The sequence below is a fragment of the Panulirus ornatus genome, chromosome 17 (assembly GCF_036320965.1).
Source record: "Panulirus ornatus isolate Po-2019 chromosome 17, ASM3632096v1, whole genome shotgun sequence".
NCBI lineage: Eukaryota > Metazoa > Arthropoda > Malacostraca > Decapoda > Palinuridae > Panulirus > Panulirus ornatus.
In genome coordinates, this window is record NC_092240.1 from 28,966,204 (window position 1) to 28,989,368 (window position 23,165).

At 38.7% G+C, this 23,165-nt stretch overlaps 1 protein-coding gene across 2 annotated transcripts in view; it reads right to left on the minus strand.

The window, feature by feature from the left end:
* Positions 1 to 18,195, minus strand: part of LOC139754658 (chromobox protein homolog 1-like) — an 81,585-nt gene extending 63,390 nt beyond the window's left edge. Inside the window, exons 1-2 of one of the 2 annotated variants that reach the window (XM_071672190.1) lie at positions 18,110 to 18,195; positions 17,886 to 17,994 (exon numbers count right to left, since the gene is read on the minus strand). In XM_071672190.1, the coding sequence (XP_071528291.1) occupies positions 17,886 to 17,889 (4 nt within the window). In that variant the 5' untranslated portion in view covers positions 17,890 to 17,994; positions 18,110 to 18,195. The remainder of the gene's footprint in view (positions 1 to 17,885; positions 17,995 to 18,109) is intronic. The other variant, XM_071672192.1, reaches the window with a different exon arrangement.
* Positions 18,196 to 23,165: the final 4,970 nt, after the last annotated feature.

Sequence of the window (23,165 nt, forward strand, 5' to 3'; positions counted from 1 at the left end):
AATGACCTATTCAGAATAGTACCAACATTCTGAAATACACTCAGGTAACTCAAATCCAAAATGCTCTGGTCAAAGAGATCTTTGGAAAGTTAATGATTTTGATATATTTATTCAAGAGGCCCATACAAATAATTCACTACCACCTGTTCTAGTGCAATATGTAACTATGTCTGCAAATAACCTAAATTTATCATTCTCCTACTCTAATTGTTACTATATTCACAAATGAATTACCAATCTCAGTATTTCATCCTTATACACCCCAAGAGTTATGATTATATCATCCAATGAGTAGCAGATAGATTAGTACTAAACACAGACAATGTAAACTTCACCAACTAACTGCACATTGCCAGTCACTCCATTTTGTTTCATGGAATTTTTTTTAAGTGACCTACAACACACATACAAGTAACATGCCCCATTCAAAACCAACTCAGGTGAAAGAAAAGTGTTATGGAAAAAGAAAGATGAAACTAATCAGGGCTCAGTGTTTGTTTGCAGACCTAACTCCTAAAGGAAGAAAGATCATAAGAAAAGGGAAAGACAAAAGAAGGAAGGGAATTCTGCAGCTTAGCTGTTCAAGGGAAGGAGGAAGTATCATAAATTCTCAAGTAGCACAGCATGTCTCCACACAGAAGCTGTGGGAAGCAGCAGCCAAATGCATGCCACATTCCAACTATAGGGGGTGGGGACAAGTGCAAACAGATCATGAAAACAATGGCCAATACCTATAGAATAGAGAAAGCAGCTACAACAAAATGTAGGAAAGGGAATGTTGAAGGGATCTGATACTAGGAGTCTGATGAGATGGAAGGCTTTTGATTCCATTTATCATTGTTAACAGAGAGGTGGAAGGTGAGCCAACCCAAATGTGAGCAGTACTCCAAACTCGAGCAAATCAAACCCCTGTAGATGTGAAACAGCTGCTCACAAGAAAAATAAGTACAACACTATCAGCTCTTTGGAAGTAGACTTTGTGATGCTGATTACGTGGGGTTTCCTAGACAGAGTGGAGGACATAGTCACACCCAAGATGTTCATCTCATCACAGGTTGACTTGTGGTACAATGAAATAGAAAAAAGTAAAACAAGAAATTTTTAAAAGGAGACATAAGAAGAAAGTGGATTTTAGCACAATCAAAGTTTACAAAGCTACTGCTTCCCCAATCCAAAATGCTGCACAGGTCTGCAGAGAGAGTGGCAATACGATCAGTAAGAGTGAGAGAAAAAATATGAAAGGGTAGAGGAATAAAAAGTATGTACAGGGGAATCATCAGCATAAGAGTGAATTAGGTTACAAGAGATCATTTGCTGAGAGGAGAGAGAGAGCAGGTGATGGGACAGAACCCTGTGTAACACTACACTTGATAGGATAGGGATGGGACTTGCTCCATTGACAATTACTGTAAAGGAGTAGCCTAAGAGGAAACTATGCATAGAGAACAATAAAGAGGCAGTGAAACTAAAGAAAGTGAGTTTAAAGAGTAAAGACTTATGCCACAACCTGTCAAATGATTTGGAGATGGGAAGGGCAACAAGTTTCACTAAAATCCTCAAGATAGGAAAGCCTGAATCTAGTCACTTTGGAGAGATCACCAGCAGACCTAGCACTTCAAAATTCATACTGGTGATCTGAAAGAAAATGGAATTTTCAGTGTTTGAGAAATGGAGAGTTTCAAAGACTTTGGAGACAGCAAAAGTAAGAGCAAATTGAAGAGGTTAGAGCAGCCTCCTTCTTAAGGATGAGCTGCACCAAGGTGAGCTTCACAGCTGAAGGGAATGTCTGGGTTTATAGACAAAGGCAAAATAGGTAAGCAAGGATTGGTGCTTGCTCAAAGGCAGACCCCTTTACAACACGTAGTGGTACATCATTTGAGCCACACACCTTGTCCACCTGGATCTGGGAAAGTACCTAGAAGACAGGGCTCAAGGAGAATTCTTGAGATAACGTGTTCAGGACCATGAGATGGGGGTGGAGGATTAGAGGATGATTCATACAAAGTTGAGTTTGAGGGAAACAAGTGCTAAAAAGAGTATCTTTATCAGGAAAATTGGAAATATACTGATCAGGTTGGAGAAAAGGAAGAATTACTTTAGTCATTAGGATGTCTTGAGAACCAAAAGTATATGTCAGTAGAGGTAAGCACAATTCATTTTAACAAGAGTGCTCCGAGGCTTAGTCATGTGTTCTTGGTATGAACTGGCTAACACAGGAAATGTCAAATATGTATGAAAAAACTTTTCGTTTCCACTGCTCTTCCCCTCTATTTAACCTCTATGTTTCAATCATGGCTCAGCATTTGAGGTAGACTTTTGTCAGGAGACTCAAGATCCATAAAATGATCAACAGGGGTTTTTGTACTACAGTCAGCACAACCTCCAACCCTGGAGTGAATGATAACACACATTATAGTTGGAGATCTGACAGCCTTGGTCAGTTGGATTACAAAGAGAAGTTAAAGATCAGGGGAGGAGAAAATCAAATACTGTTCAACAGAAAGAACTTAAATCACGACCACAAATGTTGAAGAAATGTAAAGAAAAAGAACCAGGTCTATAAGCTACAGCTATTAAAGTGGGATGGCTACTAGTAGCATGGTGGAAGTAAAGTCAATTGGGCCGAGGGAACCGCCTAATCACCCTTGACTGATGGAGCCACTCAGAAGTGGCACCAAAGAAATCTATAAAGTGACCCATTTTTCCTCATTTACAATTATCATTGTACTGTAATAATATAAGTGGATAATAAAAGATAATTAATCTTATACAACATGTGAAATCCCTTGCCAACACACACTGCCACTAGGATGACTTTCTGGTATCACATTCATCTGTCCACATACAATGCCATTAAGATGACTTTCTGGCACAATCAAGTGACCACTATGCACTCTTACAGTGTTCCTTTTAGAGAGAGAAAAAAACTTTCTAGTATGGTAATCATACAACAGAAAGGCACAGTTGTATCAAATGACAAGCCAAAGAGGGGAGGGTGATAGGCAATGGTAGGTGCACATATCTCCATACCTGTAAAGACACTCCTCTGCAATACACCTCTTACACACATTGCGAGTACACACACAGTCAGTGGGGATAAGAGGGCCTGGGTATTTAATCTGCTACTGTTTGCTAATGATACTGCACTGGTGGCAGATTCAAGTGAGAAACTGCAGAAGCTGGTAATCGAGTTTGGAAGTGTGTGAGAGGAGAATGTTGAGTTCAAAGGGGGAAATATTAGAGGAAGACATGTTTTAGATGTCTGGAACCATGAAAGCATAAGTGAGTCATAGGGTTGGGAATGGGGTGAAGGTTCTGGGAGCAATGAAGAACGTGTGAAAAAAGAGAATGTTATTTGGGAGGGCAAAAATGAGTATGATTGAAGGAATAGTAGTCCCAACATTACTATATGGATGCAAGATATGGGATAAAGATAAGTCTGAGCAGCAGATAAGAGCGGATGTGATGGAAATTAAATGTTTGAGTACAAAGAATGGTGTAAGGTGATTCATTCAAGTAAGTAATGAAAAGGTAAGAGTGAGGTCATAATAAAGAGTGTGGGTGACTAAGCAGCAGAGGGTAAGCTGAAATGGTTTGGACATAAGGAGAGAATGAGTGAGAAGTTACCAAAGATGGTATAAAGGAACAAGGAGAAAAGGGAGACCAAATTGGAAATGGATAGATGGAATGAAGAAGATTTTGAGTAATCAGGACCTAAACATGCAGAAGGATGAAAGGCAAGCAGAGGATAGTTGAATTGGAACAATGTGGTATACTGAGGTCAACGTGCTGTCAATGGAATGAAACGGCAAGTGAAGCATCCAGGGTAAACCGTGGAAAGGTATTGGGGGTCAGGCTGTAGATAGAGAGCTATGGTTTTGGTGCATAACACAACATGACACCTAAAGAATGGATGTAAGTGAATGTGGCCTTTCTTCATCTGTTCCTGGCACTAACTCACTAATGTGGGAACAGGCATCAGATTGGGAAAGAGCAGTGTGGTTTCAGAAGTGGTAGAGGATGTGTGGATCAGGTGTTTGCTTTGAAGAATGTATGTGAGAAATACTTAGAAAAACAAATGGATTTATATATAGCATTTACAGATCTAGAGAAGGCATATGATAGAATTGATAGAGATGCTCTGTGGAAGGTATCAAGAGTATATAGTGTGGGAGGTAAGTTGCTAGAAGCAGTTAAGTTTTTACCAAGGATGTAAGGCATGTGTACGAGTAGGAGGAGAGGAAAGTGATTGGTTCCCAGTGAATGTCAGTTTGGGGCAGGGGTGCATGATGTTTCCATGGTTAATTTGTTTATAGATGGGGTTGTTAGGGAGGTGAATGCAAGAGTTTTGGATAGAGGGGCAAGTATGCAGTCTATTCTGGATGAGAGGGCTTAGGAAGTGTCAGTTGTTCGCTGATGATACAGCACTGGTGGCTGATTCAGGTGAGAAATTGCAGAAGCTGGTGAGTGAGTCTGGTAAAGTGTGCAGAAGAAGAAAGCTGAGAGTAAATGTGAATAAGAGTAAGGTAATAATATTAGGTTCAGTAGGGTAGAGGGACAAGTCAATTGGGAGGTATGTTTGAATGGAGAAAAACTGGAGGAAGTGAAGTGTTTTAGATACCTGGGAGTGGATTTAGCAGTGGGTGAAACCATGGAAGTGGAAGTGAGTCACAGGGTGGGGGAGGGGGTGAAAATTCTGGGAGCATTGAAGAATGTGCAGAAGGCGAGAATTTATCTCGGAGCAAAAATGGTTACGTTTGAAGGAATAATGGTTACAACAATGTTATATGGTTGCATGGCATGGGCTATAGATAGGGCTGTGTGGATGAGGGTGGAGGTGTTGGAAATGAGATGTTCGAGGACAATATGTGGTGTGAGGTGGTTTGATCGAGTAAGTAGAGAAAGGGTAAGAGAAATGTCTGGTAATAAAAAGGGTGTGGTTGAGAAAGCAGAAGAGGGTGTATTAAAATGGTTTGGTCACATGGAGAGAATGAGTGAGGAAAGTTTGACACTCTCCATGTGTGAGGAAAGTTCGACAAAGAGGATACATGTCTCAGAGGTGGAGGGAAAAGGAGAAGTGGGGGACCAAATTCGAGGTGGAAGGATGGAGTGAAAAAGATTTTGAACGACTGGGGCCTGAACATACAAGAGGGTGAAAGGTGTGCAAGGAATAGAGTGAATTGGAACAATGTGGAATACTGGGGTCGACGTGCTGTCAATGGATTGAGCTACGGCATGTGAAGCGTCTGGGGTAAACCATGGAAAGTTTTGTGGGGCCTAGATGTGAAAAGGGAGCTGTGGTTTTGGTGCATCACACATAACAGCTACAGACTGAGTGAGAACAAATGTGGCCTGTTGTCGTCTTTTCCTAGCGCTACGTCACACGCGCGCAAGGGGAGGGCAGTGCCATTTCATGTGTGGCAGGGTGGCAACAGGAATGGATGAAAGCAGCATGTATGAATATGTACATGTGTATATATGTATATGTATGTGGACATTGAAATGTATAGGTATGTTTATGTGCATGTGTCAGCGTTTATGTATATACATGTGCATGTAGGAGGGTTGGGCCATTCTTTCATCTGTTTCCTTGCGCTACCTCGATAATGCGGGAGACAGTGACAAAGTATGATAAATATTATAGAAATAAAATAATTTTATGCATACATGTGTATGAATGGATGGGCCATTCTTCATCAAATTCCTGACGTGGGAAAAAGCAATAAAGTATAATAAAAAAAAATAATAAGTTATTGCTCAAAGAGAGAATTTGTCTTTAGTATTAGAAATTTGCTTTGCACTGCTTTTTGCAACAGCAGCTGTAGAATGGTGATAACACATTTTAAAAACCAATTCATAACAAGTTCAGAGAGGGGGTAGGTGACTGGTGGTTGACCGATTTTATGGAATTTGTGTATCACGAGAACTGGCATTTCTTAGAATGAAAGTGATACCTAAAAACTCAAAAACATACATGAAGAATTATATATACTGACTTCTCTTAAAGACTTACATTATTGTTTAAATTTCAACTATGCTTTCATTCCTACCATTATTATCACATATTTCATAACAAACTCCTATACTCTTGACATTCCATCAGTACATGTTCCATGTAATACTGAAACTTCAGGTGTCAGTGTCTATATTGAAGCAGGTCACCTTTCCATTAAGTGACCACAGGTCAACTCAGTATAACTTATCCTTAGTTAACAAAGAACTGTCTCAAAAGGTGATTCCTATCATATAAGGAATGACATACATCTCTTCTAGTCAACCATTCTGTGCTATTATTGTAGGATTCCAAATTTCACTGAGCTTGCCATTCTTTCTTTTATAAAGATCAACATGGCAAGGGAAAAACCATGCCCTAATCAAGACTATCTCAGGTGAAAGATAAAGTAAAAGAAGAAGTAGAAAGCAATCAGGAATCAGCAAATGTTTATAGCCCTGACTCTTACAAGAAGAAAGGTTATATGAAGAGAGAAAGACAAAGGAGATGCCACAGCAGAGCTGTTTGAGGGAAGAGGGCGGCATCTTAACATCCAATCCTCAAAGGGTCAGTCTCCACTCAGAAACTATGAGAAGTAGCAGCCAAATGTGTGCCATGGGTCCAAAGTCTGAGGATGGGGACACATGCAGACAATTGACACAATGGCAAAAGTAATACAACAGAACTGAAGGAGAGCAGCAACATCACAGAATAAAAGGGAAAATTGTAAGATGATGGCATGAGAACTAACAAGATAAAATGCCTTCAATTCCACTCTACTTAGTAGAGAGGAAGATGATGTGCTACTCCAAAAGTCTGAGTAAAATTCCATACTTGGGGGAAAAAAAAGAAGATATGAAACAGCTGCTCACAAGTAAAATGATCATAGCATGTACACAACTCTCCCAGCCTCCAAGTAGCAGACTTTGTAATTACCTAAGTGTGCTATAAGGGGAAATAGTTTTACATTCATAGAACCCAATCTCTTGAACATTCTCTACTATCAGACAACTCCTTTAATCTATGGATGCTGTCTTCATTACCTCTTCCCTTGACTTCATTTTCCAAAGCATGTCCCAAAAATCATCACATTTTTAAAAAATTTTGTAATGTGTATAGATGAAAAAAAAGCAACTAAAATATTTTGTTTCAAATGTTAATGTTACAAAATATCAGCTAATGAAATATGCAGATGCTGCGAGTCGAAATTATCTCAACTTGTGTAACAGAAATATTTATACAAAATAAAGTAACGATGTCCTTAAGATTGAAGAATGTATTACAAATATCTATCTATACCTCTGATGCCCATTCCCTACTGGAACTTCCTCAAAGGGGTGGCCATGGCAAAAGAGTCTCTAACATAACTGGTAAACACCAATTGTACAGGTTATAACATAGAAAAAATAATAGTCCAAGAAATGTGTATATCCTATTATTACATTACTTGTGATAAGGTAGCATTTAGAATTCCATTAACCCATGACACTGCCATCAACCTTTGCTCTACATACCTACTTGTCCCATCAACTATCATGTCAGCAAGTTCATAAGAGTATCAAGAAAACTTTAGAAATACTGCTACATATTCTGATCTTCATTATTTGTGTAACTGACTCAAGAAAACTTTAGAAATACTGCTACATATTCTGATGTTCATTATTTGTGTAACTGACAAATGTTATCAGCAAAACCAAATGGTTGGCCAAGTGCAATACGAGGTAAAGATAACTTTACTTTGGTCTACCCTATAGCATAAGTGGGACTACCCGACTCGGAGCTTGTACAATCTTAAAGTAAACTAAAACCTCAGTTATCCAAAATCTTTGGGAATCAAATGTTCAAAACCAACATATGTTTTTCAATTTCAGTTGGTAACCTTCCAATATCTGAATAAAATTTGAAAAATTAAAAGATATAAAAATATTTCAAACTACATGCCCAACACACCAGAGCAAATAGCATACTCACCACACAATGTTTTCTAGTGCTTTTGATTGTTTCCAGTCTCCCATGTGCTCTCCGACGCAGTATTTTGTGCTGGTCTTGCACACTTTTATATTATGAGCACCCTTGATTACTAGTGTGGACAATGGCCTCTTTTAAGCAATGTCAGCAATTTCCTGACAGGTCCTAGAAGCCATCTACATCTCGCATAAAGCACATGAAAAATGTCTTGAGCCTTGAAAAGATGTGTGCAAGAGGCTGACTATGGGTGAGTCCAAGACAGCATTCATAAGGACTTCACCATCAGCATGATGACTATTTGCAACATCACCAAGCATCAGTAGACAGATGCATTTAGTAGTGCATATCTGCTTACATATATTAGTATTTGCTCCATGTAAAATATTTACAAATAGGTTAAAATAGCATGAAATAAGCGAGCTGTAGAAAGTGCAACAAAACTTCTGAGAGGGCTGGCAGGTGGAGTAAGTATGGGCCTTGAGTGGAGTGCATCATATTCCTATCAGTAGGTTAGTTTTGCAGTTACCAACGACGTGTGCAGATTTATGCAATTTGGGTACACTTGAAAATGTAATTTTCTTATAACCTGCTGTGTTTGTGTTTGTAAATATGGCATCCAAAGATCCAGCACTTTCCATCCCAGAATCAGGAGTTAAACTGAAGAGAACCTCTCTGACCTTAGAAACAAAGCTATAAATCTTATGACATGCTTATGATGGTAAGGGAGTGTTAACACTAGAAAGTGAACCAACAGATGCTCCTCCACTTATGATGGGGATACGATCCAACAAACCCACCGTAACTTGAAAATATCGGAAGTCGAAAATACATTTAATACTGTACATCTAACCTACCAAACATCACAGCTTAACCTAGCCTACCTTAAAGGTTCTCAGAAAACTCTCATTGCCTACAATTGGACAAAACCATCTAACATAAAGCCTACCTTACATGAAGTATTGAATATCTCATGTAATTTATGAGTAATCACCATTAACGTACACAGCTGAAAGAACACTGGGCCTGAAGAATGTTTGAAGCATATAACACTAAAATTAACGGATAGATGATGAGGATATTACATCAACAGGGTCATTAATTTCTCTTCTGATGAGGCTCAAGAACAGCTAGTATAAGGCACTGAGGCATCTACATGTTGATGGTTCACATTTCCATAGTTAGCTGCGTCTTTTCATTATATATTTTTCTATAACTGGATAGAGCATCCCGTATCTACCTTTCCATTCTTGCGAATCTCTCCTAACAGAGGTCCATTTCTTCTAACATCAGTACACCTCTGCTCATAGTAGCAAATGCCTCCACCAGTTTCTATGCTTTGAACTTTCCCATTGCCTCAGGTAAAACTTCTTCCTCTACCTCAACTTCTTTACTTCTTTCTTCCTCCAATTCGATCAGCTCCTCACTGGAACACTCTTCAGCCTCAATGCCAACAAGCTCATGAATATCCTCTTCATCAATGTCCAATTCTAGCTGTTTCCCAAGCACTAATACCTTGTTACTATTTCCTCAACAGCAGAATCTTTGTTAAAGGCTTTGAATGTGATCACATATGTCTTCAAATCTTTCTTCCCAATGCCATTCATGCAATGCTGTGTGACTTCTTCCCATGCTGCAGCAATGTTCCAGACAGCATCTAGAATGTTAAAACCTTTCTGAAAGTCTTCGGGCATTCCACCAGATTCAGTCACTTAAACAGCATGTGTAAATGTATGCCAAAATTAGTACACTTTGAACACAGCTGCTGCACCTTGGTCCATAGGTTGAATGAGCACAGTTGTGTTCGTTGGCATATACATAACCTTTGCATCAGGATTTATGTTGCCAATATGCAGTGGATGCCCTGGAGCATCAGAAGAACCTTGAATTGGATGTTGTTTTGCCTACAACATTCTTTTGCCTGTGGAATAAAACAGTTCATAAACCAGTCTTCAAACACTGCTAATGTCATCCAGGTTTTCTTGTTATGGCAATAATAAATGGGAAGTGTATGCATGCTCACATTCTTGAATGCTCTAGGGTTCTCCGAATAGTAGATTAAGGCTTTAATTTAAACCCTGCAACATTTCCACCCAAAAGAAAAAGTATTACACAGTATTTGAATTCCTTAAATCCTTGCACTGTCTTGGACTCTTTGACAAATGTAAGTACACTACGGCATACGCTTCCAAAACAAGCTCGTTTCATTGGCATTAAACGTGTGTTCTGGCAAATACTTCTCATCCACAATTATCCTAAGCAGCTCTTCCTTAAGAGACATCAGCAATTACTGTCTCACTGCTAACCTTTATATTGTGAAAATCAGGATGCCTTCTGAAGCGTTGGAACCACCCATAGGTTGCTATAAACATTTGTGTATACTTAAGATCATCGGCACGCCATCTTAGCACGTCAAAAAGACTTCTTGCCTTAGCCTGGATCATCAGAAGGCTAAGCGGTAAGCACTTCTGTACCTGGTCTTTCATCCACATGACAAGTACTTTTACCATATCATCAATTGGCCCAGCTCCTTTTTTCGTGATGACAGTGGATTTAACCACTGATGAAAATTTCACTGCATCACTGATTCACTTCTTATCCTTTTAGATGGTCGAGATCATCAATTGCTTAAGTCCTAACTCGCATGCAATGGCCAATACTGGTATGCCACCTTCCTGCTGGGCAACTATCTTCAATCTTATCTCAACAGTAATTGCCTTCCTCCTCTTCTCACCAGAGGCAGGAAACACAGATTAGGCATTTTGTTAACATGATGGGATGCAAAAATACGAAACCATAAAATCCAAAAAATGCTGGCAACACAGTATCTGGTAGAGTAATAGCTGTTTACACTCATCTGCCGAGAAGCAAAAGGATCACCAAGTGATTTCCTACAGGCAGGTTATAACGCAATATAAAATGTAAATAATCTGGGTAGTGCATTCACCATAATACACATGGATCAGACTGGCTGCTGCAGGGACAAAGCCACTTGCTGGCAATGAATCACTCATCAGGGTGATCATTTGCTATTACTCTAATGTACATCATTTATTTCTTCATTAACAACTTATACTGAACATACCATGGTGGCACTACCACTTGCCAGCAAAAGATCACTCTAGCATGACAATCACCTACTACAGCACCTTGGTCTTCAAATTTCTTTACTTTTTTTGTCTATGTTAGTATTTCACGACAAGTATAAAGTATGCATGAAACATCATGTTGTGAGTCATTGCATGGCAAAAGCCAAATGCCTAAAGTTCTGAAAATGAGTGACTGATTGGTACCACTCTTGTCAACATCTATTGACCACAACAAGAGAGATACCTACAGCCTAAAGACATTCAAACAAAATATTCATCTGAAGCTTGTTCAGATTCTATGAGGCTTTATTCAATTTTTGAACAAATTCATATAAACTGAAAATGTTTTTCTCCTCTGGGTAAACAAGTATTACATCTCACATCTGAAATACATTTTCTTCCTTTATGGCACTGTAGCACGGTAGGTACCACCATCGTGGTACAGTAGGTACCACGATGTATTAAGTAATTGTAGTGCTCGAAGGAAGGAAACTAATATGTCATGGTCCTCAAATTGCTGCCACAGTTCAAAACTTGTACAATAACAGCCTTCACAACTTCAGCCAGAGTGAAACACCATTAATCACATGATCAATCATAAAATTTCATAACTACTGTATGGAATAATGTTCCTCTCTAACAAATATTAATAACAATCCCTTTTTTTCCCCCACAGCAATATGTCCCAAATCCTATCATTTTTTCCCCACAGAAATATGTCCCAAATCCTATCAAACTTTCCAAACCATCAAAAAAGTTGTTATTCCATCAATATAAAAAGAAATAAAGGTGTCAAAATCTATCTGAAGGTAACCAACTGCAGTCCAGATTATATAAATGAACCCAACTGAAAGTAAATTTTCCGAAATGAAGAAGCAATGAATAAGTCCAAAGAATAATATAATTGCATGAACTGGACTAAATTAAATCAAAAAGATGGTGCAAAATAAAATAGCCATCAAAGCAACCTTTTATATCACCTGCTACCCAATCAGTCACCTGTGAGGTCAACTACAATGCTGAAATCAAGGTAGGTAACACGTGATAAATGTCCTTCTTTAATTATGAAGCAAACATAAGAGAAATTTATATGAAATAACAGTACAAATCAAGTGGAATATAAAATCGATAAAAGCCAATACAATATGAAACTGTTCACAATGCATCACACAATGTAAAGTCCACTTAAACCACTGGTTACTTCATCTATCTCAGTGTTTTCCCTCATAAAACTCATGAGACTTGGCACCAATGACTGGTTATGAAAACGATACAAATCACCTGAAAACAGGATATTTAGCTAATGATAAACAACATACCAGTTACATTCGAGTATGTAGTGTATCTACCACTCTGATGTTCATTTTTCATTATTCTACAAATGCAACTATACTTCAAAATACTTATTCATTACTCAACCACAAATTTCCTTATATCTCATAGCCCTCCACATTATCTTGTCAAATACTATCATAGGAAATACTAATGCTAATAAAAAACTAACAAAAGTTGTCTTTCACCAATAAAACAACAAATTCATAAGAGAAGAACAAAAATACCAAAGCTAAAACATGCATCCACTTTCCAATAAATTACCAAAACTCATACTCTTAATTCCTTGTTTTACATAGTGTGAATAGTTAAGAGTTGAACGAAGAGTGTAAAGATATAAAACAAACGCTCTCCTTCCTTAATCTACTAGATTTGAAAGTCTCCCTAAACTACCACCATCACCACCAAATACCATCGTCGATGTCATAATAAAATCATACACACATCTTTAGGAGCAATGGAAACATACAGAACAAAGTTACTTATGTATGAGGCATCAGAAGCAGCATGGTGGGTGCTAATAAAAAAGCACTCACCTGGAACAGCATGTTAACACTACACTGTATAGCACTTCCTAAGCTCACTTTAAGTATGTAACATTTCCCTTGGTATGTTAAAAACTCTCACATTTCTTGGTTGCTCATTTTTCTTGTATGATGTTCATTCATAAGAAAACCTTTTTCAAACGTGAAAACCACAAATTTTTTGAGACTGGGAAGTGCAGCATCACATCACTGGGTTGGAAATTGCAAAACGTATAAAATACACACACAAAAGCAATAAACTGTTGAAATAAATTTAAAAATGCATTAGACAACTAGTTCTCCAAGTGTTACTGGTGTATTTCGCTAACAAGTGCAATCCTCTCGAATTTCAGTGATATTCTAAATTTAGGAATTTGGAAGTCTTCCAATAAAGTATCATCTTTGGCCATATTATCAATTAACTAAGACCTCCTAATGCAGAGTTCATTTGCAATACAGAATAAAAAAACACCTGAGAGTTTTCCAATCCACACAGTGACAGCAAAAACAGTAGTCACTTTCAAAATGAATTAATATGTGCTTCCCTTACTATTACTTATAAAGATAAATGAAAAGTAAAAATCAACAAAGAATGACATAAAAAGTCATTCAGTCAGCTAAATTTAAATAAACTCTGGGAGGGGTCTGTAATTTTAAAAACAATTCATTATGATGCTAACCCTCAATGCTAACATAACGTTGTGTGCTTCAATGAGCTACATAGAATTATTGCTTAAGGGGTGGTTGGACATTGTTGCTAATGAATGCCAGACACTTCAAACGCCAAAGTTAGGTTTGTCCCGATACCCATCGACACAGTCCCCAAACATTCACTGACACTCTGTTAAACAACTTCACTAAACCAAAGCAAACCTTCTGTAACCTAACCTAACCAACAGCAGATACAAAATTGTCAGCCAATGTTAGGCAGTGGTGCTAACAGCCCCCTGATGCATCAAACATTTATTTACACTTGGGGCAATTAATGCAATGTTAAATCATGACTGTGTCTAATACATTACAACTATAATATTGAAAACTCACAAATCTTGGTTGCTAAGTACAGTTCGGTGAGGCATTTCTTAAAATCCAGTCTATGGGCACCATGGAAAGCTTAGAAAGATGCACATATTACTGGACTGTATGTATACATTATTTTTGACTCAAGTGACAAGAAAAAAATTTATGGAAATGGCTTTGATAGAGTAGGAAAATGTGCAGCAAAGGTGAATATCTGTTTCATAACAGAAATCATGTAAACATCATGTAGCTTCACCTATGGGCCACGATCTACTTTATTTTCAAAATATAACAGAGGCATAAGTTTGTCGAGGATTTCTTGGAAATTATATGGGAGGGTACTAATTGAGAGGGTAAAGGCATGTACAGGGCATCAGACTGGGGAAGAGTAGTGTGGTTTCAGATGTGGTAAAGGATGTGTGGATCAGTTGTTTGCTTTGAAATATGTATATGAGGATTACTTAGAAAAACAGATGGATCCGTATATAGCATTTATGGATCTGGAGAAGGCATATGATAGGGTGGATAGAGATGCTTTGTAGGAGGTTTTAAGAGTATATGGAGTAGGAAGCAAGTTGCTTGAAGCAGTTAAAAGTTTTTACCAAGGATGTAAGGCATGAGTACAAGTAGGGAGAAAGGAAAGTGATTGGTTCCCAGTGAATGTCGGTTTGCGGCAGGGGTGCGTGATGCCTCCATACTTGTTTAATTTGTTTATGGATGGGGTGGTTAGGGAGGTGAATGCAAGAGTTTTGGATAGGGGGAAAGAATGCAGTCTGTTCTGGATAAGAGGGCTCGGGAAGTGAGTCATTTGTTGTTCACAGATGAAACAGCACTGGTGGATGATACAGGTGAGAAACTGCAGAAGCTGGTGACAAAGTTTGGTAAAGTGTGTGAAAGAAGAAAGCTGAGAGTAAATGTGAATAAGAGCAAGGTTATTAGGATTGAGGGACAAGTTAATTGGGAGGCAAGTTTGAATGGAGAAAAAATGGAGGAAGTGAGATGTTTTAGATATCTGGAAGTGGAATTAGCAGCAGATGGAACCATGTAAGCAGAAATGAATCACAAGGTGGGGGGAGGGGGTAAAGGTTCTGATAGCATTGAAGAATGAGTGGAGGCGAGAACGTTATCTCGTAGAGCAAAAATGGGTATGTTTGAAGGAATTGTGGTTCCAACAATGTTATATTGTTGCAAGGCATGGCCCATAGATAGGGTTTTGTGGAGGAGGGATGTGTTGTAAATGAAATGTTTGAGGACAATATGTGGTGCGAGGTGGCTTGATTAAGTAATGAAGGGGTAAGAGAGATGTGTGGTAATAAAAACATGTGGATGAGAGAGCAGAAGAGGGTGTGTTGAAATGGTTTGGACACATGTAGAGAATGAGTGAGGAAAAGTTGACAAAGAGGATAAATGTGTCAGTGGTGGAGGGAAGGAGAAGTGGGAGACCAAATTGGAGGTGGAAGGATGGAGTGAAAAAGATCTTGAGCGATTGGGGCCTGAACATAAAGGAGGGTGAAAGGCATGCAAGGAATAGAGTGAATTGGAACGATGTGACATACTGGGGTGGACATGCTGTCAATGGAATGACCCAGGGCATGTGAAGCGTCTGGGGTAAACCATGGAAAGGTCTGTGGGGCCTGGATGTGGAAAGGGAGCTGTGGTTTCGGTGCATTAAACATGACTGCTAGAGACTAAATGTCAACAAATGTGGACTTTTTTGTCTGTTCCTGGTGCTACCTCGCTGGAGGGGGGATGCTATTTTGTGTGTGGCGGGGTGGCAACGGGAATAGACGAAGGCAGCAAGTATGAATATGTACATGTGCATCCCCTATCCCTGGGGATGGGAGAAAAAACACTTCCCACGCATTCCCCCTGCATCGTAGAAGGCAACTAAAGGTGATGGGAGCGGGGGGGCTAGAAACCCTCCCCTTCTTGTATTTCAACTTTCTAAAAGAGGAAACAACATATGGTGAAACGTATATGTGCATGTGTGGGCGATTATGAATATACATGTGTATGTGGGTGGGTTGGGCCAATCCTCACCTGATTCCTTAAGCTAACGCGAGAGATGGCGGTTGGTTAAGTATAATACATAAATAAAATAAATACCAAAACAGTCATCTTCCTTCTACTATACTGGCTGCATACAGTGGAAGTAAAAAAAAAAAATCAGTAAACACAATGATTAAACCTTACAGCAACATATATGGAAGCCATCAAAATATTCACATACTTTTCAAATAATATGGAAAATTATATACTTTATTCACTTTGGGACATTAGATAAGGTTTTAATAGGTTCTGTTGATTCCTGTAAGTGTTCCACTTACTTTTACCCAAATCTTCATCCCCATTAAACATCTGCTGTATTACTGTAGGATAAATTTTCAAGTTATTCACCCCAATCAAAACCAATTCTTGTAATATGTCATGCCCACTGCTATGAGTTTCTTCATCATAAATAATTTCTGTGCCCCTAAAGCTGAACTGGTGAAATTAATTTACCTCTGCACCCTAATCTGCTCCAACTACAGGGTGATCTTCCGCAGTGCTAAAGTTTAAAATTAACTACACATTTCCAGAACATTAAATCAAATGATCTAAACAAAGTGATACAAGTCTATACAAGAAAATGTGGGGAAGTCAATATACATATGATACACTTGTCACTAATCAATAGATCCTATGGAAACTTCACAACCTCCAAAGCAGTCAGGATTTCTTTTAATAGCAAATACTTAAGTCAAAACATAATAGTCAAATCCAAAACAGACAACTGTATAAATTGAGGTGAATGTTAACAAACAAGTAATAAGCTTCCATACAACCTGTGGCAGCAGACAAATTTCATATCATATTTCTAGTATTTTGGCTCCTAAGCAAGGCTTTTTGAGGTTCCACTGATTATTACAAGTGTATTACCAGTAACTACGTTTACATTAAGTAGCCACATATTTCCTGATATACATGGCCCTCCTAACACCATATGCACCATTCTTTGGATCACATACTCCCTGATATACACGGCCCTCCTAACACCATATGCACCATTCTTTGGATCACCTGAAGATTCCCAATTCCACCAACTTTTTCCTTAGCTTAATTTGATTTGTGCCCTAACCTAACCAAATAAAACCTCAATAACCAAGAAAAATGCTATGTAAGGAATTCTAAGGAAATTCATAGCTTTCCATCAGGTGAACTGCTCAAATTCACGGTCCAAAACTAATGGTGTAGTCCCTAAACATGAATATCAATAGAGTTTTTACACTATGTGCTATCCACATTAAAACATTTGTGTATTCACAATTTATGAGCACTTTTGTAATTAACTCCAAATCCAAGAATCAAAGCTGGTGGCAACGTGAACCTCAAATAGACATGAATTCTGAAACTTGATCAAAGATTTCTCAGGTTCTTTTGATTGTAAGGTTTTCCCAATCTAACACATATTTTCCCTTATCTGCAAAACCCTTAACCCACTCATTTTATATTACTGAAATATCTTATTCTCCAAAACACATCGCTCTTTCATCTTCTGAATGCTAACATTGCAAAACACAATGCTTTCATATCCCAAATTAACATCAAAGTGAAGCTGAGTAGTAAACGGGAATTTTACTCATTACATATATCAAAAATTACCTAAGATGTACCTGTTCATTTGTCTCCTATGGGCCCCTCTCCAGTACAGGTAACCCTAACAAATTTTTCGGTGATCAAGTTCACCATTCTCACCCACGCCTGTCTCTAAATCCTTACCACCTTTATATATCCCTAAATCCTCTCATGCAGTCTAGATAAAAATCCTTTCGAGTGTTCCTCCTGCCATGGGCCACCAATGTAATAGGCTTACCACCATCACGCAATGCCATGAAACCCGCCTCCCTCTCCTCAGCTTCCTACATACAAGCAAAGCATTAGGGCAAATGATAAAACTTAAGCATAAAGAAATTGCTGACGTACCCATCTGTTCAGGAACGCCAAGAAGCACCGCTAGAAGTTAATTACAGCCGTATCTAGTTTCCCAGGAGATGATGCCGCACAGCTACAGATCCACAAGCTAGGCCCTTGCCTGAGTGTAGCGCCAATAGAAAGTGATGAATTAGGGTGAAAGGGATATCAGAGGTACAGTTGTCACTATGATTTGATTAGCTTCTATAAAACACGTGTACTTGTAACACACTTGCCTGCAAGTTTGATTTGAATATACACACCACTCAAGTACGAACTCAAGATAATGGCGTCGAATAAGCGAACGGCTTTAAAATCAGACAAATGAGAAACAAACTTCAATTAGGACTCCGTTAATAAATTTAAAAATTTTAAAAATCTATTCATGAATATTATTCTTAATAATACCGATACATAAAATCTTTTGATTTTATCATGTATAATTTTAATGATATAATTACACAAGGTTTAGGATTTTATTTGAATGTATAGTTTTCATATTACCCGCGAAAATAAAAAATAAATCATTAACTTATAACAATACAGTTGTCAGTGATCAAGATGACATATCTTCATGACCACTGCATATGAAGTAAAACCACCAACTTCACAAAACAACTTAAACAAGCTTCCTCAACACCATAAGCATAGGATAAGCCAAGACATTTACAATGGAATCAAGAATTTTCTTAGATTAACGTTCGTTCTCAAAGTCGAGCGATCATATGACGTCACAGATTTTTGTTTGGATCGCTCACGAAACAACAAAGTTCCCGGATAGTTACTGCCATCAACAAATGTTCATTTTCTTATGCAGACAATTCTGCAGATACCTCTTCCCTCATTGGACTATAGAAAAAATAATATCCAGTTATATGGTTCATAGCACGCAACCGTCATAGACAGATACGCAATTAAATTTTGATCATTTTATCGAACTGATTCTCAGGCAAATAATATTCATTAACACTATATGCCTGTTTGATTGCTATTGACTATATCAGAATTATCTTATCCCAAGGTTTCGGGAAGGTGAGCTAAAAATGGGGTTCCGATGTAGGTGTACTTTTGTGCCTTAGTTATTTTTATCCGTTCAGTACGGCTCAAGTTCCCTAGATTAGCCATGCGTTATAATGGTTTCAATCTGTAATAATAATTCGCTTGTAAACACTGCCAAACCTGTACCAATCTATTATATCGTATGAAAAAGAAACTTACAATATATATTTAATAATAACTAACATTTGTTATCTCATTTCAAGGGAACAAATTGAAAATGATCTGTTGGATATAATACCATTATTTTTCTTTTGCTTCTACTCTTAAGATATTTCATCTGCCTCCTTTGAATTTGTCCTGCTGACGCTCACTATTCTTAGAGCGACAATATATATATATATATATATATATATATATATATATATATATATATATATATATATATATATATATATATCATTTATTGTACTTTGTCGCTGTCTCCCGCGTTAGCTAGGTAGCCAAAGGAAACAGACGAAATAATGGCCCAACCCACCCCACATACACATGTATACACATACACGCCCACATACGCACATATACATACCTATACATTTTAACGCATACATACATATACATACACAGATATCTACATTCATACACATGCACATATTCATACTTGCTGCCCTCGTCTGTTCTCTTCGCCACCCCGCCACACATGAAATGGCAATTTATATATATATATATATATATATATATATATATATATATATATATATATATATATATATATATATATATATATTTCATACATATTCGCTATTTCCCGCGTCAGCGAGGTAGCGTTAAGAACAGAGGACTGAGGCTTAGAGGGAATGTCCTCACTTGGCCCCATTCTCTGTTCCTTCTGGAAAGATTTAAGAACAGAGTACTGAGGCTTAGAGGGAATATCCTCACTTGGCCCCCTTCTCTGTTCCTTCTGGAAAGTTTAAAATGGGAGGGGAGGATTTCCAGCCCCCCCCCCCCCGCTCCCTCCCCTTTTAGTCGCCTTCTACGACACGCAGGGAATACGTGGGAAGTATTCTTTCTCCCCTATCCCCAGGGATACATTTATATTTATATATACATATATATATATATATATATATATATATATATATATATATATATATATATATATATATATATATATATATATATATATATATATTAAAAAGCATCACAATTTTTTGCGCGTGCTCAAGTATATTCCTATGAGTTCACGTTAAAAATGAAACACGATAAGATCCCAAGTGCACTTTCAAGTATTAATCACATCATCAGGGGAGACACAAGAGAGAAATATATTAGTCTGTTGGTATTCAACAAACAGACGTAGCTAAGACGCCATTTGGTGAAGTGCCTGAGGATTGGCGGAATGCATGTATAGTGCCATTGTACAAAGACAAAGGGGATAAAGGTGAGTGTTCAAATTACAGAGGTATAAGTTTGTTGAGTATCCCTGAGAAATTATATCGGAGGGTATTGATTGAGAGGGTGAAGGCATGTATAGAGCACCAGACTGTGGAAGAGCAGTGAGATTTCAGAAGTGGTAGAGGATGTGTGGATCAGGTGTTTGCTGTGAAGAATGTATGTGAGAAATACTTAGAAAAGCAAATGGATTTGTATGTAGCAGTTATGGATCTGGAGAAGGCATATGACAGAGTTGATAGAGATGCTCTGTGGAAGGTATTAAGAGTATATGGTGTGGGAGGTAAGTTGCTAGAAGCAGTGAAAAGCTTTTTTCGGGGATGTAAGGCATGTGTACATGTCGGAAGAGAGGAAAGTGACTGGTTCCCAGTGAATGTCGGTTTGCGGCAGAGGTGCGTCATGCCTCCATGGTTGTTTAATTTGTTTATGGATGGGGTTGTTAGGGAGGTGTATGCAAGAGTTTTGGAGAGAGGGGCAAGTATGCAGTCTGTTCTGGATGAGAAGGCTTGGGAAATGAGACAGTTGTTGTTCGCTGATGATACAGCGCTGGTGGCTGATTCGGGTGAGAAACTGCAAGAGTTGGTGACTTAGTTTGGTAAAGTGAGTGAAAGAAGAAAGCTGAGAGTAAAAGTGAAGAAGGGCAAGGTTATTAGCTTCAGTAGGGTTGAGGGACAAGTAAATTGGGAAGTAAGTTTGAATGAATAAAAACTGGAGGAAGTGAAGTGTTTTAGATATCTGGGAGTGGATTTGGCAGCGGATGGAACCATGGAAGCAGAAATGAGTCACAGGGTGGGGGAGGGGGCGAAGGTTCTGGGAGCGTTGAGGAAATGTGTGGATGGCGAGAACGCTATCTCGGAGAGCAAAAATGGGTATGTTTGAAGGAAAAGTGGTTCCAACATTGTTATATGGTTGAGGCATGGGCGATAGATAGGGTTGTGCGGAGGAGGGTGGATGTGTTGAAAATGAGATGTTAGAGGACAGCCCTATCTATAGCTCTCGCCTCGCATCCACATAACATTGTTGGAACCACTTTTCCTTCAAACACACCCATTTTTGCTTTCCGAGATAATGTTCTCGCCTTCTACACATTTTGCAATGCTCCCAGAACTTTCGCCCACTCCCCCACCCTGTGACTCACTTCCGCTTCCATGGTTCCATCCGCTGCCAAATCCACCCCCAGATATCTAAAACACTTCACTTCCTCCAGTTTTTCTCCATTCAAACGTACCTCCAAGTTGACTTGTCCCTCAAACCTACTGTGCCTAATAACCTTGCTTTTATTCACATTTACTCTCAGCTTTCTTCTTTCACACACTTTACCAAACTCAGCCACCAGCGTTGTATCATCAGCGACCAACAACTGACTCACTTCCCAAGCCCTCTCACCCAGAACAGACTGCATACTTGCCCCTCTCTCCAAAACTCTTGCATTCACCTCCCTAGCAACCCCATCCATAAACAAATTAAACAATCACGGATACATACATACCCCTGCCACAAACCGACATTCACTGAGAACTAATCACTTTCCTCTCTTCCTACTCGTATACATGCCTTACATCCTCGTTAAAAACTCTTCACTGCTTCTAGAACTTGCCTCCCACACGATATATTCTTAATACCTTCCACAGAGCATCTCTATCAGCTCTATCATATGCCTTCTCCAGATTCATAAATGCTACATACAAATCCATCTGTTTTTCTACGTATTTCTCACATACATTCTTCAAAGCAAACACCTGATCCACACATCCTCTACCACTTCTGAAACCACACTGCTCATCCTCAATCTGATGCTCTGTACATGCCTTCACCCTCTCAATCAATACCCTCCAATATAATTTCCCAGGAATACTCAACAAACTTATACCTCTGTAATTTGAGCACTCGCCTTTATCCCCTTTGCCTTTGTACAATGGCACTATGCATGCATTCCGCCAACCCTCAGGAACTTCATCAAGAGCCATACATATATTAGATATTCTCACCATCCAGTGAACAACACAGTTCCCCCATCTTTTAATGAATTCCACTGCAATACCATCCAAACCCGCCGCCTTGCCGGCTTCCATCTTCCGCAAAGCTTTCACTAACTCTTCTCTGTTTACCAAATCATTCTCCCTAACCCTCTCACTTTGCACACCACCTCGACCAAAACACCCTATATCTGCTTCTCTATCATCTAACACATTCAACAAATCTTCAAAATACTCACTCCATCTTTTCACATCACCACTACTTGTTATTACCTCCCCATTAGCCCCCTTCACCGAAGTTCCCATTTGTTCTCTTGTCTTACACACTTTATCTACATCCTTCTAAAACATCATTTTATTCTCCCTAAAATCTAATGATACTCTCTCACCCCAACTCTCATTTGACACCTTTTTCACCTCTTGAAACTTTCTCTTGACCTCCTGCCTCTTTCTTTAATACATTACCCGGTCATTTGCACTATTTCCCGGCAAAAATCGTCCAAACGCCTATTTTTTCTCTTTCACTAAGAATCTTACTTCTTCATCCCACCACTCACTACCTTCTCTAATCTGCTCACTTCCCACACTTATCATGCCACAAGCATCTTTTGCACAAGCCATCACAGCTTCCCTAAATACATCCCATTCCTCCCCCACTCCCTTTACGTCCTTTGCTCTCACCTTTGTCCATTCTGTACTCAGTCTCACCTTCGCCTCCACAGGATAATGATCAGACATCCCTCCAGTTCCACCTCTCAGCACATTAACATCCAAAAGTCTCTCTTTCATGCGTCTATCAATTAACACATAATCCAATAACGCTCTCTGATCATCGCTTCTACTTACATATTTATACTTATGTGTATAT